The sequence below is a fragment of the Antechinus flavipes genome, chromosome 4 (genome assembly GCF_016432865.1).
Source record: "Antechinus flavipes isolate AdamAnt ecotype Samford, QLD, Australia chromosome 4, AdamAnt_v2, whole genome shotgun sequence".
In the NCBI taxonomy this organism is placed as follows: Eukaryota; Metazoa; Chordata; class Mammalia; order Dasyuromorphia; family Dasyuridae; genus Antechinus; species Antechinus flavipes.
The window spans coordinates 224,482,827-224,498,247 of NC_067401.1; the positions used below are offsets into that span (position 1 = coordinate 224,482,827).

The 15,421-nt window shown below is 35.7% G+C and overlaps 1 protein-coding gene across 1 annotated transcript in view; it reads right to left on the reverse strand.

The window, feature by feature from the left end:
• The window catches only part of DST (dystonin), a 591,073-nt gene that overhangs the window by 431,665 nt on the left and 143,987 nt on the right, over window positions 1–15,421 (reverse strand). Inside the window, exon 4 of the mRNA XM_051997184.1 lies at window positions 5,377–5,584. Within this exon, the coding sequence (XP_051853144.1) occupies window positions 5,377–5,584 (208 nt within the window). The remainder of the gene's footprint in view (window positions 1–5,376; window positions 5,585–15,421) is intronic.

The following is a 15,421-nucleotide window of genomic DNA, read 5'->3' on the forward strand; positions in this document are numbered from 1 at the left end:
TTAAACTAACTTTTGCATCCTTTTCCCCATCACCATCACTTAACATATTAACATGGGTTTCATGTTAATATCCTACAAAGCCTACCCTTAGATCCATTCTACAGTTGATAAATGGTCAAATTATATGAACAGGCAATTTTTAGAGGAAAAAATCCAGGCTTTCAGTAGCCTTATAAAAATGTCTAACTAATAATTAGAAAAACATAAGTTAAAAACAACCCGGAGGTTCCATCATCCCCCATTCATCAAATTGTTAAAGTTGACAAAAGGAAAATAACAAATGTTAGCGCAGCTTCAGGAAACAGGCACATTGATGTCTTGGTGAAGTTGAGAATAGGTCCTGCCATTCTGAGTAATTTGGAACTATGCCCCAAAAGTGTGCATACCCTTTGACCCACAGATTCAAAGAATCAAAGAAAAAAAAGGAAGGGATATATATTCCCAAATAAAATTTACAGCAGCTTTTTTTTCCCCCCAGAGGTAAAAAACTGGAAACTAAAAGAGGTGCTCATTAATTTTAAAATGGGTTGAACACATTATGAAATATGACTGGAATACTATTATGCCATAATAACAAAGGGGATTTTTCAGAGAAATCTGGAAAGATGAACATGAAAATATATAGAATTAAGAGAACAGAACAGGAAAAATAATTTATATAACAATAAAACTATAGCGACAAAGAACTTTGGAAAAATTTAACTGATCAATTTACTGACCAACATGATTCCAGAGAGCCAATGAAGAAGCATGCTATCCATGCTATTGTGGATCCAGGTTACAAAATGAGATGTTTTAGACATGGTCAATGAAATTTGCTTTGATAATTGAAAAATATATTCAAAATAAAATGAGGGGCTCTTATTCTCCAAGGTTTTATTCTCCATTAACTCCCCCATTTGTCAGTTATTACTTCGTACACATTTTGATGCCTTTTTGTTCTTTTGGACCTGACCTATGTTTTCATTGACATAGGGAAACCACTGTGAAGAAATTCCTTCTACCAAAGCAAACTAGAAATTATTCTGCAACTTAAATCTTAGAGAGTTATTTAGGAGGAATGATAGATTAAGTGCCTTGCCCTGGATCTAAAACCAGTATATATCACACGTAAGTTCTGAATCTCTCAATTCAAATCTTTTTGATTCAACTTCTTGAATCCCAGTCCAAACTATTTTTTCTATAATAATATTCTATCCCTCTGCATTGTCATGCCTATGAGATAACTTATGACTGAATTATTTTTACATTATCTCCTAATGGAAAGGATAATTATTAGTTTCTGAGGACTTGGGTTGGGCTACTATCTCTATTATTCCCCTACCTCTATATCCTGGGGGAAGACATGAACAGAGAGCAAGTTAAATGCTTTGAACATATTTGGGAAGACTAAATGATTTCTAGGTCTCTTCCAGTTCTATATCCAAGGATTATAGATCCCTTCAATTGACAGCTCAGTCCACATGTGCTGAAATGTAAACTATTTGAAGACAAGGACTATCTTTTTCATTTTATCTTCATATTCCCAGCACTTTACACAGTGGCATCCACACACAGTAAGTGCATAATGGTTTTTGATTGGAATATATGTTGTCAGTATGTCATTAATTCTTGTATCCCTTAAGATTTTTGAGACCAGAGCCTAATTTTTCGCCTTATTTGTGGAGCAGAGTGATTGAACTAGAGTATTTATCATGGAACTGAGCTTTCATACTTTGGCTCAGGGAGGAAGGAAACATGCTCACCCTTTAACCTTGGAGGCACATAAAAACCTATCAGGATCCAATGGTAAGACCAGAGTTTTTGTTCCTCCCAATGGAAGCAAAGCAGACATACTCAGTTCCACAACTATTCTCCTCATATCTAAATTAGTATTATGTACATAACATTAAGCTCAACTAGGTGGTGCAATAGATAGACTATATTACCTGGAATCATGAAGACTGAGTTCAAATATGGCCTCAGACATTTATTAGCTGTGTTAGCCTAGGCAAGTCACTTAATCCTCTTTGCCTCAGTTTTCTCATCTGTAAAATGAGCTAGAGAAGGAAAGGGCAAATCACTTAGTATCTTTGCCAAAAAAAACCCAAAAAACCAAAGGGGTAATGAAGAGTCAGAAATGACTGAAAACAACTACCACCTAACATCAGTTTGAATGAATGAACTTTATGCATACCTGAACCAGTAAGAATGGATTATATTCCTAATATTCTCTATTTACAACTCCAAAGACCTAACAATTTCTCTAGAATATCTATATCTCAAGAATCAAGAGTTTCTATCTGTGTTGGGGTTTTTAATACTACAAAATCCATCTTTTAAGCCAGTATATTCAAAGATGAATGTCTATACTAGCACTCCTTGACTGAAAATATCCTATTTATACATATTTCATGCATATTAAACAGTTGGCTTGAACTGTGCCTTTTAGCTCCCCCAAGAGAGTAAAGAGTGCTCTTGCAGTTACCATATTTCCTTATTATCCTGATCCATGTCCAGAAGTTTCTTACTTTTAGAGTGAGGACTGAGTCATTTTTAATTTTTGTTTCCTCTGGGCCTAGTACAGTGTTTTCACCATTGGAGGCACTTAAGAAATATTTGTTGGATTTAATGTAGCTATCTATTGTCATATAGTTATAATGAGCTGGCCTAGGAACTAACCATCATTTATAAGATTGTGGCCAAAAAAAAAAAAAATTCAAGGAACTCAACAATGAACTTAAAATTAACAACTATACTTAGAATAATTACAGCAAGGATGCTGGTAATCTTAGGAAAGTCACTTATGCTCTATAGGCCTCAGTTTCCTCATCTGTAAAGTAAGGAAATTGGAATAAAGTATCTCTAAGGTCCCTTCTAGCTACGATAAAAATTCAGGATATGTGTAAATTTTTGGAATATAGGTCAGCTGTAAATGTTTCTTTGAAAATATCAAAATAATTTACCTATATAATTTTGAAGCATAGCAGTGTTCTCTAAGGTTAAAGGCATATAAAGACTAGCAATTTGATCATTTATGGCTATTCATACACACATATATGTATATGTACATATAAATAATTTTTCTGCCTTTCATATACCCTCAGACTCATTCCATTTTACATCCCCATTCTTTGCATAGATTGTCTCCTATGCCTAGAATCAAATCAATCAATATTTATTAAGCGCCTCCTAGACCAAGTGTTAGAATATATTCCTTCCTTCCCTTCACAATTTAGAATCCCTAACTTCTTTTTAAAGTAACACAACTATGCTGCCTCCTATGTCAGGCTTTTCTGGATTTCCCCCACCAATCTAGTCTAGAGCCAGGAGACCAAGATTCCTGCTAGTACCTTCCAGACACCAAAATTAGCTCATATTAACTTTAAGTCGTTTTGTACTTATTTGTGTATACACTGTTTCTCTGAATTCAACGTAAGTTCCTTGAAGGCAGGATGTTTTTCATTTTTGTCCTTATATCTTCATCCCCTAGTACAATGACTAGTAGGCGCTAAATTAATGCTTGCTTAATTGATTCATTGGTTAGATTTGTACATTATTTCCTACTATGCAATACAACTCCCCCTTTTTTTTGTATTCAGTGTCTACAGCAATTTCTTTTTTCTTCACCACATTCATCATCTGTACCATATTCCTCTGATTTCAATTCCATTACCACCAAAAGCAGAATATACATCACCACCATCATTACCTAAATACTTAGGCCTCTACTATCTTCCACTAATAAACACTCACAGCAAACACCACCTCTATGTTCTCCAGACCTTTATCTAATGTGTATAGACTCCAAGCACCTCTCTTCATCACCATAGTCTTTTTTTCTTTTTCTTTCTACTGTGCTATTTACATCTGACCCCAACAACAATTCCCTCCTTCCTCCTACTTCATACAGCAAAAAAAATTTTTACAAGGAAATGACATTGCTAGGCAGCTAAACACATTTAGCAGACTCAGGAGAGGCTGTGTGCTAATACTGGAATAGATCCTTTCTTTCTTTTGGCTCTCTCTGCCTTTCCTTCACTCTCTCACTTTGTTCCAAAACACTCTTGATCCTTTTCCCCTTTCCCACCCCTCTTCCCATTTCCTCGTAGACAAGGGAGACAAGCCAGCATCTCATAATACAAGCCAAAAGCTGTTGCCCCAGAAACCTGGACTAGGAAGCTGCTGGCTCTGGATTGTTTGCTTTTCCTGTAATCATGAAAGTGCTCGTGGGGGGACTTAAGGGGGAGACTCTGATTCACTCTCTGTCTGCTGCAGCAATGGCCTGGATCCTAGATACAGGCATCTTGGCTAGTCCCCTGCAGGCCCCCCCTGGATGAACAGCAAAGTACCAACTTTGTATTGTAGTGAAAAGGCAAGAACAGCTTTTAAAAGAGGGTGTGGGAGGGGTCACAGGAGTTGGAGTTGGGGGCTGGGAAAGGGGGAGAGGAGGGAGAAAAAAAGAGGTAAAAACTGAATGCTTCAACAGCAACTCAAAAGGCCCTTTAAAGAAAAAGCCATCCGGAGCACACACAATCCAACCCCCAATACACTAGCAAGATGCTTTGGAAATAAAGTGAGGAAACAAAAACCTCAATTAGTAACACACAGAGACACACTCATCACAGTGTTAAAGTATTAATTTACACACTCTTATCAGCTTTCAGCTGGGCAAACAAGATCTCTGTCCTGTTTCAGCTTTTACCACCTAGACAAGAGAACACCAAGTGTAACTGAGGATCAGCAGCCCCTCCCTTATATTAATTAATCAGGGCCTCTGGATTGTTGAGCCCTGAGCAGCCTATAATGTTCAAAAGCTGATTCGGACACAGGTTTTGCCAGAGGTGCTTCCGAAATGGTTCAGAGAAATGGTTCAGATGACCCAGAGTCTTTTATCCACGAAGATATACAAACCCAAACTTGTACACAGACCTGTACCTCTATCTAGACACGAATGCCAATTTGGGATGCTCTCTTTTCTTTCTAAGTTCCATGGTTAGCAAACACACACACAAGGAGGATTCACCAGAGTTAATACTTTTAAATTGTCACACCGTCTAATGCATTTGGATATGAAAGTTTAATGGAGATGCCCGTCGATACTTCCTTCCATTTAAGATGCATTGATTCACTCAACCAGAAAGCAGGACCAAATAGCTTAGTCACTACTCAAAGCATGGAAGACTGTTCTCTCCATAAAGAAGGTAAACAAAACAATTTCACCGCTGGCACCCTCCCCCATTTTTGGCATAAAATCTCTGCAATGTGCATTCTCTCGATCATTTGACCTCCCTTGTAAAAAAACAAATCGATGACTCTCCATGACACTCACTCCTTTCCTCCCCCTCCTCTCCAGCTCCCAGCACCCCTCCCCCTTCTCTCTCCCGATTCCCTTACCTGCTATCCTCAGCACAGCTCTCTCTGCAGGATCCAGCACCGAGCCACCTTGAATCTTTCTTTTAGACCTCTCATGCTTAGGGAGATTCCAAGGTAGTGTGTCCCCTGGAGCTGGGGATGCAGAGCCTGATTTCTGACTGAAATCCTCTTCATCAGAAAAATCCGCAGAGGAAGACATAGAGCAGCGGTAGGAAGCGTTCCCAGAGCTCTGAGGAGAATGACACAGAGAGCATTAGCAACTACACTCACACACACACACACGCAGATGTCCTTCGATTTCAGCACACCGAGGGAGCTCTGGTGCTCGGCATCCTCCTCCCTTGGCGAGGGGGGACAAACTCAATCAAAGCAAACACAGGGCTCACCATTTCCCCCCCCACCTCAGATAGCTCTCAGGTGACCACAATAATCCTGACAGTAAAAAAGCGTGAGAGGTTCACGCAGAAAAAGTGTATGGCCTGTGGGCAGGCAACCAGCTCACAAATGACCGGCCCAACAATAAAACCGGGATCAACAGTCTTCCCGATGACAAATCTGTAGTATTTGGCTCCCCCAACAGGACAAAGGAAGCATTTCCCGGACGAGGCGGCCGGTTAATTCATTAAGCCAATTGTCTCTAAGTTTGAAAAACAAAACAGAAATACAGGACCTTGCTTTCTAACTGCTTCGTGATTAGTGACGCCTCGCCACTGGAAGCTCTTCCGAAAAGGCTTCCTATAATCCCCCTCCCCCCCTTTTTCTCTTGAATTTTCTCCATCGCAAGTTATCGGGAAAAGTGTCTGGAAGGCACAGCAAGGAGGGAGGACAGACTGTTTCTCAGAACAGCCCTTCTCAAGACAGGGAGGGAGCACAAAAGGCCGTTTTCATAAGTCCTCTGCCAAGGCGGCTCCCATAAACAAACGTCTGAACCAAGTTTGGAGTCCTTGAAATACTTTACACTTTCAATAAAGTCGTCAGATCCAATAATGCAGATAAGAGTGAGGCAGACGTTGGCAGGAGGAAACAGCCATTTCTGAGCTGCTGACCGCTTCACAATAAATGGCAAATGTGATGCTTTTACGAGAGCCTTTAAGATGATGGGTTGATACTCTATTCATCTATTATGGGTCAATCTTTGTACAAAGGGTCAGGGACACTATGCTCACAGGAAAATGACATCTGATGTTACTTATTCCTTCCTGTGTTACAGAACAAAATTTACTGACAGATTATGTTATATTTACTGATGTAAACGACCATGACAAGGAAATGACTACAATCTTCGGTCCCCAGAAGGACTATAAACGAAACAATGGCCAGTGGAAGGGGGAGAGTTTTCATTCCTGTACTGAGATCATCACTTTGGGGATGCAGATAGTAAGAATGTAAGACTGGAAAAACGTTAAGCCTTGCAAAGAAACCTTACAGGGTCACCAATTTTGAGGAACAATTAGCATCCAGATTGAATCACTGAGGCAGGCTTCAATCTAAGCAAAAATTATTATGCTGCCCACCAAGTAGAGAGGGTTGCTCGAGCAGCAAACAATGGGTTCTGGAAGCTTTGTCCAAAACCACCTACCTAAGAAGAGAAACTCAGCAGGAATAGGAAAGCCCAGCAGTCTATTCAATCTCATATGCACATTTTGGAGGGGAGGCCTAAACATAATTTTAAACACTGTATAATATATTGTATTACACGGAATTTAATGTTTATCTCTGCAATTTTATTTTCTCTTACAAAGCAGTTTTCTTGCTTATTTCGTCTCATAGGAAATCACCAAAGTAAATATAATGATTTTTATTTTGTGCTTTTTTCCTCATACTTTAAATAAATAGATTATATTGATTTTCTGTATCATGTGGTCATAGACCACAAAGAACTGCAAATTAGTCACAGTGTGCTATTACCAATCTCATTTATTTTTTCTACTTTTCTAAAAATCATCTTGAGCTCCCCAAGGTTCTGTTGTTTCTTGAATCACTAGAGAGGGACAACATTCTTAGAGACTCTTAAAAGGGTATTGGATTTCTTTGAGAGCCTTTCTCTCCTTCCTTAAAATGACTTCATACCTGCCCTTACTTAAGGACACATTTTATCTGTGAGATTATATTTCTTATTGTTACATGAACTATTTTTGTAAGCAGAGTAATTTGACTGGGCATGTTTGTAGATAAATGGGCAAATTAGTAGCAAAAAGTAATTCTTTTCCAAAACAACTAATTTATTCCCAGCCCTCTTTTTAACTAAATGAGAAAGAAAATAAGCTGTTGTCACAATTGGGTGAACAATGGAATTCCCATTATGCTTTTACATGAATACCATTAATCACATGCAACCAGATGGTTACAGAATTACTACCACTGGACCTAGGGTGCCAGCCAGAGCAGACCTAATCATGTCAGTGATGTACAGATAAAGGAAGGAAAGAAAACAAAATACAAAAGCCAAAAAGACTTCTCAAAAGGAAATCACTAATTGGGACCTGTGTATGTACATATGTGCATGTATGTGTACATAAATACACACATATATACACACACACATAAACTTTTCAAGATGCTTATTTAAAAGATATTATATCAGTAGAAAGAGTCATAAATAAAGACTAGATCATTTAAACCCACATATTCTACGCCTCTAAACTGGTGCCAGATTCGACAAGAAACTATTTTAAAATCATCTCAGTAGAACTTTTATAATCTTTATTCATTTTAATGTATATACAATGCATGATACTGATAATCTGAAAAACCAAGAAAGAATGTTTTGGATGGGCTTTGGGTAAAGCGCATTCTGTGATTTCATTAGTGAAAGGAATTCTAGGTGAAGATTTCTTTTACCAATACAAAGTATCATCTTCTTTGTAACTTATGGCCACAGTTGCTTAGGGCCCTGAGAAGTTAAATGATTTTTCCAAGGTCATACAACCAGTGTACAACAGAAGAGAAATTTGAAATTCAATGGTCAGTTCTCTTTTCACTAAACCATGCCATTTCTCTGAAACTGATCACAATTTCTAGAAGAAAAGCAATTATCTATTTTATTAATTGTAAATAGAGAAAGGGATGACAATTGTTAAATTTTCAGTGTGAGTATTTAGACTTTAGAAATTAAGAAATGGTACAGATTTAAGCTGTGTTTATTATTTTGTTAATTATCTAGACTTTAAAAAGTAAGGAAGAAAAGATTTTTTTTAAAATGCGGAAACTTAAAATATGTCATGAGTACTGGCTTTTCCCAGAGAGTTGGTTGTTAAACATTTACCATCATGCCATTGGATACAGGAGTCTTCACAAAACCACTCCAACTTCCCAAACTTTCAATGCCAGAAATTCTATTGTTGGAGCTTCCTCTTTCCTTTCAATTGAGGGATTGATCCTCATTTAAAATGTTTTTTTTTTTTAATACTTTTTAGTATTGCCTCTTCCCAGTCTTCTCAAGGATGCTCTCTAGGACTAGAAAACCAAAAATAAGTTCAACCGGCACCATTTATACACACAGAGCACACACCACAAACTATCATTCTCTCTCTCTGTCTCTGTGTCTCTGTCTCTCTGTCTCCCTCTCTGTTTCTCTGTCTCTGTTTCTCTGTCTCTCTCTCTCTTTTTCTTTCTCTGTACCTGACTCTCTCTGTCTGTCTCTCTCTGTCTTTCTCTCTCTCTGTCTCTCTCTCTGTCTTCCTCTCTCTCTCTCTGTCTGTGTGTGTGTGTGTGTGTGTGTGTGTGTGTGTGTGTGTCTAGGTCCTCTCTATCTCTCTGTCTCTGCTCTCTCTGTCTCTCTGTGTCTCGCTCTGTCTCTCTGTCTCTCTTTCTTTCTCCTTTGCAAATATCAATTACCTAAAATGGATCATTAATACCTTAGGAGAATAATTTTTCTCAGTGAATACTCAGCTTCCCAGAACCATATCTCATCCCAGCAAACATTACATAAGGGCTGCAGGGATGAGCCAGCTTCCAAAGTAGAGGAGATACATTCAGAGAGAAAATATACTGGCCCTAGAGGAAATGTGCAATATGGCAAGAGCAGAGTGTAGGAAGTATAGGCCTTATTATTACTAGTCTCCAGATACAAAATGATTCCCACCACTACCTCCCTTCATGAATTGATATTTTTATTGATATTTTCTTGGCAGAAGGTCCTTAACAACAACAACAAAACTAATTAAAATAAATAAAGAAAAAGAAGGAAAAACAAAAGAATTAGGTAAAACCTGCAATTAGAGTAATAAGAGGGGATAAAACTTTTGTCTTCCAGGAAAGAAAAAACATATCTATACAAAAAAAAAAAAAAATAGAGAAAATAAAGGAAACATGTAAGCAAAACCAAACAAACCATGAATATAAGACTGGACTTGAGAATAACCTGGACAAGAAGAAATAAGGAGGAAGCCAAAGTAAATCAACAGTTCTTGAAAAGGACCTTGACACAAAAGTGCAAGAAATAAACCAAGAAAATTGTCTTATAGTAATAGAACATGAGAGGAGAGTAGAAATAGAAAAAAAAAATCCATTGATTACCACTTCAATAGGATCCTTTATGGAAAACACATAGGAACATTGCTGCCAAGTTTCCAAACTCCCAAATTAAAGAGAAAATTTTGCAAGAAACAAGGAGGAAAGAATTCAGATACACTGGAGCTACAATTAGAATTGCATAGGATTTATCAACAACCGCAATAAAAGACTGCAGGTCTTAGAATCATATCCACTGACAATCAAAAGAACTACATAGGCCTGTAGCCAAAAATATCATATCCAGAAAAATTATATATAATTTTGAATGAGAAAAAAATGGACATTCAAAGAACTTGCAGATTTTTTGGGACTTTTTATCAACCAAACCTAAACTTAGTAGAAAATTTAATATATAAAAGCCAAAATCAAAATAGCAATTTCAAGGAACTCAATGTGGACAAATTGCTTATTTTTTTTAACACGGGAAATGTATGGCATATATTTAAGATTAACATTAATAATAGGGCAGCTCAAAAGAAAGATTGGGGCAGAGTTAAGGTAAAAATAGTAATTATGTATACAAATGAGGTGTAAAGGAAGAATAAACACAGAGGCATTAGAGAGGGAAGAAGGGCTCATAATTTTGAAAACCTAAGAACATCAGGAATGAGTTAAATAGGCAACACTACATATATACTATGACGAGTATAGCACTCTCCAAAATCTAAAAAGAAATAAAGGCAAAAGGATGGGCAGATAGGGGAGCAAAGGGTGTGGGAAGAAAACCAAAGAGGGATCTATGGGTAAGGTGAAGTTAAGGAATAGCAAGACAAATTAGGAGCAGAATTAAAGCAAAGGGTCTGCAGGGATAGAAAGATATGTGGGGGTATGTGAGAGGATATGTGTTTATATGTGTATATATATTTACATATGTACATATAAATAATATGCTTTCTTAACTATAGCCTGCTTGAGGGGGGGTTGATAAAAGGAGAAAAAAAGAATAAAGTACAAAAGATGTGCAGCAGAGAAAAGATGGACACTCATGAATATAATTTCTTCTACTGATATATATAGTATATGTGTGTGTGTATACTTTCTCAAGCTAGTATTTGTTATTATATATTTTAAATCCTCCCTGATGTTCTGTATCATGTGGTCTTTTATTTCTCTTTTATTTTGTTTCATTTGTTTTGTATTCCTTTTATTTTTTTTCCTTATTTTCTTTCTTTAAATAAAATATATTTTTAAAAGAAATATATATATTTTTAGTTTTTTATTATAGCTTTTTATTTACAAGATATATACATGGGTAATTTTTCAGCATTGACAACTGCAAAACCTTTTGTTCTGATTTTTCCCCTCCTTCCTCCCACCCCTTCTCCCAGATAGCAGATTGACCAATACATGGCAAATATGTTGAAGTATAAGTTAAATACAATATATGTATACATGTCCAAACAGTTATTTTGCTGTACAAAAAGAATTGGACTTTGAAATAGTGTACAATTAACCTGTAAAGGAAATCAAAAGTGCAGGCGGACAAAAATAGAGGGATTGGGAATTCTATGTAGTGATTCATAGTCATCTCCCAGAGTTCTTTCACTGAGTGTATTCACTATGTCAAGTTGGGATTTATACCAGTCTACAAGCCTGGCTCAACATTAGAAAATAAATTACCATAATTAGTCTAATTAAAATAAAAAATCATCAAGATCACATTATTATATCAATAGATATAGGAAAGATCTGTCAAAATGTAGCAGCTAGTTATGAAAAAAACTTAAAAGTCACAACTATCAAAAATAAAATTTCCTAATAAATATTATTGTCTGAGGGTGTTCTAGAAATATTAGCATTAGACATAAGATAAGAGGAAAAGATTAAAGCATAAAGAAAAGTGAAGAAATAAAAAAACTATATGTATTTGCAGACAAAGTGGTAATTTATTTAGAAAACCCCAGAGAAATCATCTGTATTTGCTGACAAATGATAGTTGACTTAGAAAATCCCAGAGAAATAGCAAAGACATGAACCAAGATAATAATAAAATAACCAAGCTTCAGCAAAATAGCAGAATACAAATGAAGTCAACAAAAATCATGAGAATTTTTATACACTAGTGAAGGAGAAGAAGAAGAAGAAGAAGAAGAAACAACTCAAAGAGGTCTATTCAAATAAGTACAAAATGAATAAAATATATGAAAGCCAAACTACCAAGAAACTTTCAATATCTATGTGCAACAGTTCAAATCCCATGGTGCACACATAAGCATAGATTTAGCCATTTCTATATCCTGGCTAAGGCACTGCCCATGAAATGCTGAACCGGCACCCTGGCCACTTTTGAGGATACATACTTAGTGATGAAGAACTTAGCATTTTGATATGGTTCCGTACAATCTAAGTCATTCCATTGTCTTCCTACCTGGGATGGAGGTAATTTCCCCAGATTTATACCAAAGCTGAACCAAATGACTGGCCACTGAACCTAGAAGATTTTTCAATCACTTCTCTTTCTTTCATCTCTTTCTTCAGAATATAGAAGTATTTCTTTGGAATTTATCATGAGGCATGAGGAGAGGGAACTTTCTTTATACCCCAGGAGAAATAGCAAAAAACTAATGACAATCAGAGCAAGGAATTGAATTGTGCCTACTTTTTCTATTTATGTTTCTTTCCCCAAACATAGGTAAACAAATAATAATTCTGAGACAGACATTCCCAGCCTTGGAAGTAACCCTGTAAGTTCAAAATGCTAGGAGTGCCTAAATCCTTTAGAAGAATCTATGAGAATTACTCCCTACAACTACATCTCTTGGAGGAGAAAATCACCACCAGCAAGAGAAGCCCAACTCCTGACCCACTTTGCTAAAAGAGATGTTACATCTAGGCAAAGGTGAAATGCCATTTCAGCAGTTCTACAAAATGCCTCATAGTTTGATTTTTTTTTAAATCAACTCTCCAGGAGAATTTATTAGTATTTGTAGATTATTGTTCCAAGTTTAGGTTTTTGTCAGTGAAAGTTTATGAGCTTATATAGGTTGGGGTTTTTAAAATCATTTCTTTTGTGTGGAGGAAATGTAGATTGTACAATGTAAATGTAGCCTTTACCTGATCTACATTGTTTCCCTCTTGAAAGAAGATCCAGACATGAATGAAACCTTTTTAGGTAATTTTCTTCAGGAATATAGGATGGGGGTATAAAGAGCTAGAGAGTTGATGGAAAAGGAAGGTGACCCTTTCCAGAAATCATCTGTCATTGGAAATGGTCAGAATTCTAGCCAATGCCCATGCATTTTACATGAGATGGTCACTCTTACATAGTCATAAATATAATTATTAAATACCCTTTGTAGACAAATAGAAATCATTTAATTATTGAAGAAATATTTATTATTGATATATAAACCAATATAATAAAAATCATGATAATATTTAAATTCCCTTACAAATTTAATGTTATAACAATCAAATTATCAAAGGGTTACTTAATAGACAATCTCCATTAAGTAAAATAAAAAGGCACAAAAAAATCAGTACAGCTAGCAAAAAAAAAAAAGAGAGAGAGAGAGAGAAGTTCTCAAATAGGAAAATTCTATGATGAAATAAAAAAGAGAACTGACTTTAAATGTTGAAATAAACATTAAAGAAATTGAGTTCAAATTCCAGCTATGCCACTTACTACCTTTGGCGTCCCGAGCAAGTCACTTTTTTTTTTTTTAACAGAAAGAGTAAGAATCTGATACATTAAAATCTAAGCCTAAGGGCTATAAATTGTGATGGATTAAAAAAAAAAACTTTACAAAGGAGTTCACCATAATTTTTTTTTTTAAACAGCCAATTCCCCAGGTATAATTTAGTAAAGAGAGCAACAATATCTTACATCTGCATAGCATTTGACACTTTGTAAATGTTTTTAAGAACAAGATTTCATTTGAATCATGTGAAATAGGCTAGTTAACCTCCTTATTACTCAGTTTCTTCTTCATATGTAAAATGAAGTTGTGGAACTGTCTTCTAGACCATAGGTGTCAACACAATACTCCCATCCAGTGGAATCAGATTACAATGTAATTGGGAAATATTTTCAAAATAATTAAAAATACAATAAAATGTAAATAGCATTATATAATTATGTGTGGATCAGTGGCCCCATTCTATTTTTACTGCTTTAGAATCTAAGGTCTCTTCAAACTGAAACTTCTGATCTTTTGATTGTTGACAAAAAGTCTGTAATGTAAGATAAAAATCTTCCTATGTAGGAAATTGAAACAAATTTGTAAAAGGGCCAAGAACTGTTCCTTAATACATAAAATGGCTGAAAGACCTGAATAGTTTTCAAAACAACTCCAAAGTATCAACATCCATATGAAAGAATGCTTCAAATAACCAAAAGTAAGAAAACATAAACTAAAACAATACTGAGGGTTTTGCCTCACATGTATCACACTGACAGAGATGAAAAAAACTGAAGGGACTAAAGGAAGACAGTCACTCTAAAATAGTTGATGGATATGTGAATTGGCCCAATTATTATAGCAAACCATCTGACCATAGTCATAGTTTGACTTCCTTCAAGTCTGAAATAAAATCTTATCCTTTTCCATTTCTTCTCAATCTTAGTGATTTCTCTCTGAGATTACCTTGAATTTATCATTATGTAACTTATTTGTATGTAGTTGCTTGCATGTTATTTCCCCCCTCTTAGACTATGAGCTCCTTGGAAGCAGAGAGAGTCTGGGGTTTTTTCCCATTCTTTGTATCCCCAGCTTATCAAAGTATCTAGCATAATGTATAAGCTTAATAAATGCTAGTGAAATGACTCACTGAACTTATACAAGAAATGTGGCTTAATGTGTTCATGGCATTTTTCCAAATGATCTCACTATTAGGGAAAGAATCCAAGGAGGACATAGACAAAAATTTCCAAATATAATAAAATATTCCTAGCAGTACCTTCTGTGATTGCCAAAAAAAAAAAAAAAAAAAAAAGAATATATATGGAACAATATTATATCCCCTTAGGTGGAGGAATGAGAACAAATTCTGGGTGGAATGGATTATAATATTATTGCATGCTAAGAAATTGCAAATCTTAAGAATTCTATGAGATATGGAAAATTATTTGAATTGGCAGAGTAAAAAGTAAGCAGAACAAGAGGCTATAATCAATAAAGAAACATTTATTAAGCATCTACTATGTGCAAAGCACTGTGCTAAGCACAATGACTATTATAGAAAAAGAGAAAAGAACAAGAAAAGGAAGCCAGATAAGATCTGAGCAACTAAAATGATCAATTTGGGGCCTGTAAAATAGTGGTGAAATGTACTGCCCTGCATTTATTAGTGTTTTAAATAACATTATTTGGATACCAAATGTTGCATAAATGGCCATACATGATACCCATCAAGTGATTTTGATTACTTGTTTCTTTTTTTACTTAAGACAAAAGAGAGATTTAGAATGGAATGGGAGGGATTATGGGAAGGAGCTATCCAGCTATTGTAATGTAAAAATTTTAAATATCAATAATATTTACTGCAAAATGGATGAGTAGGCCAAAAAACAATTTGGGAACATAAAATACTTAATATTGGCAGAGTATAA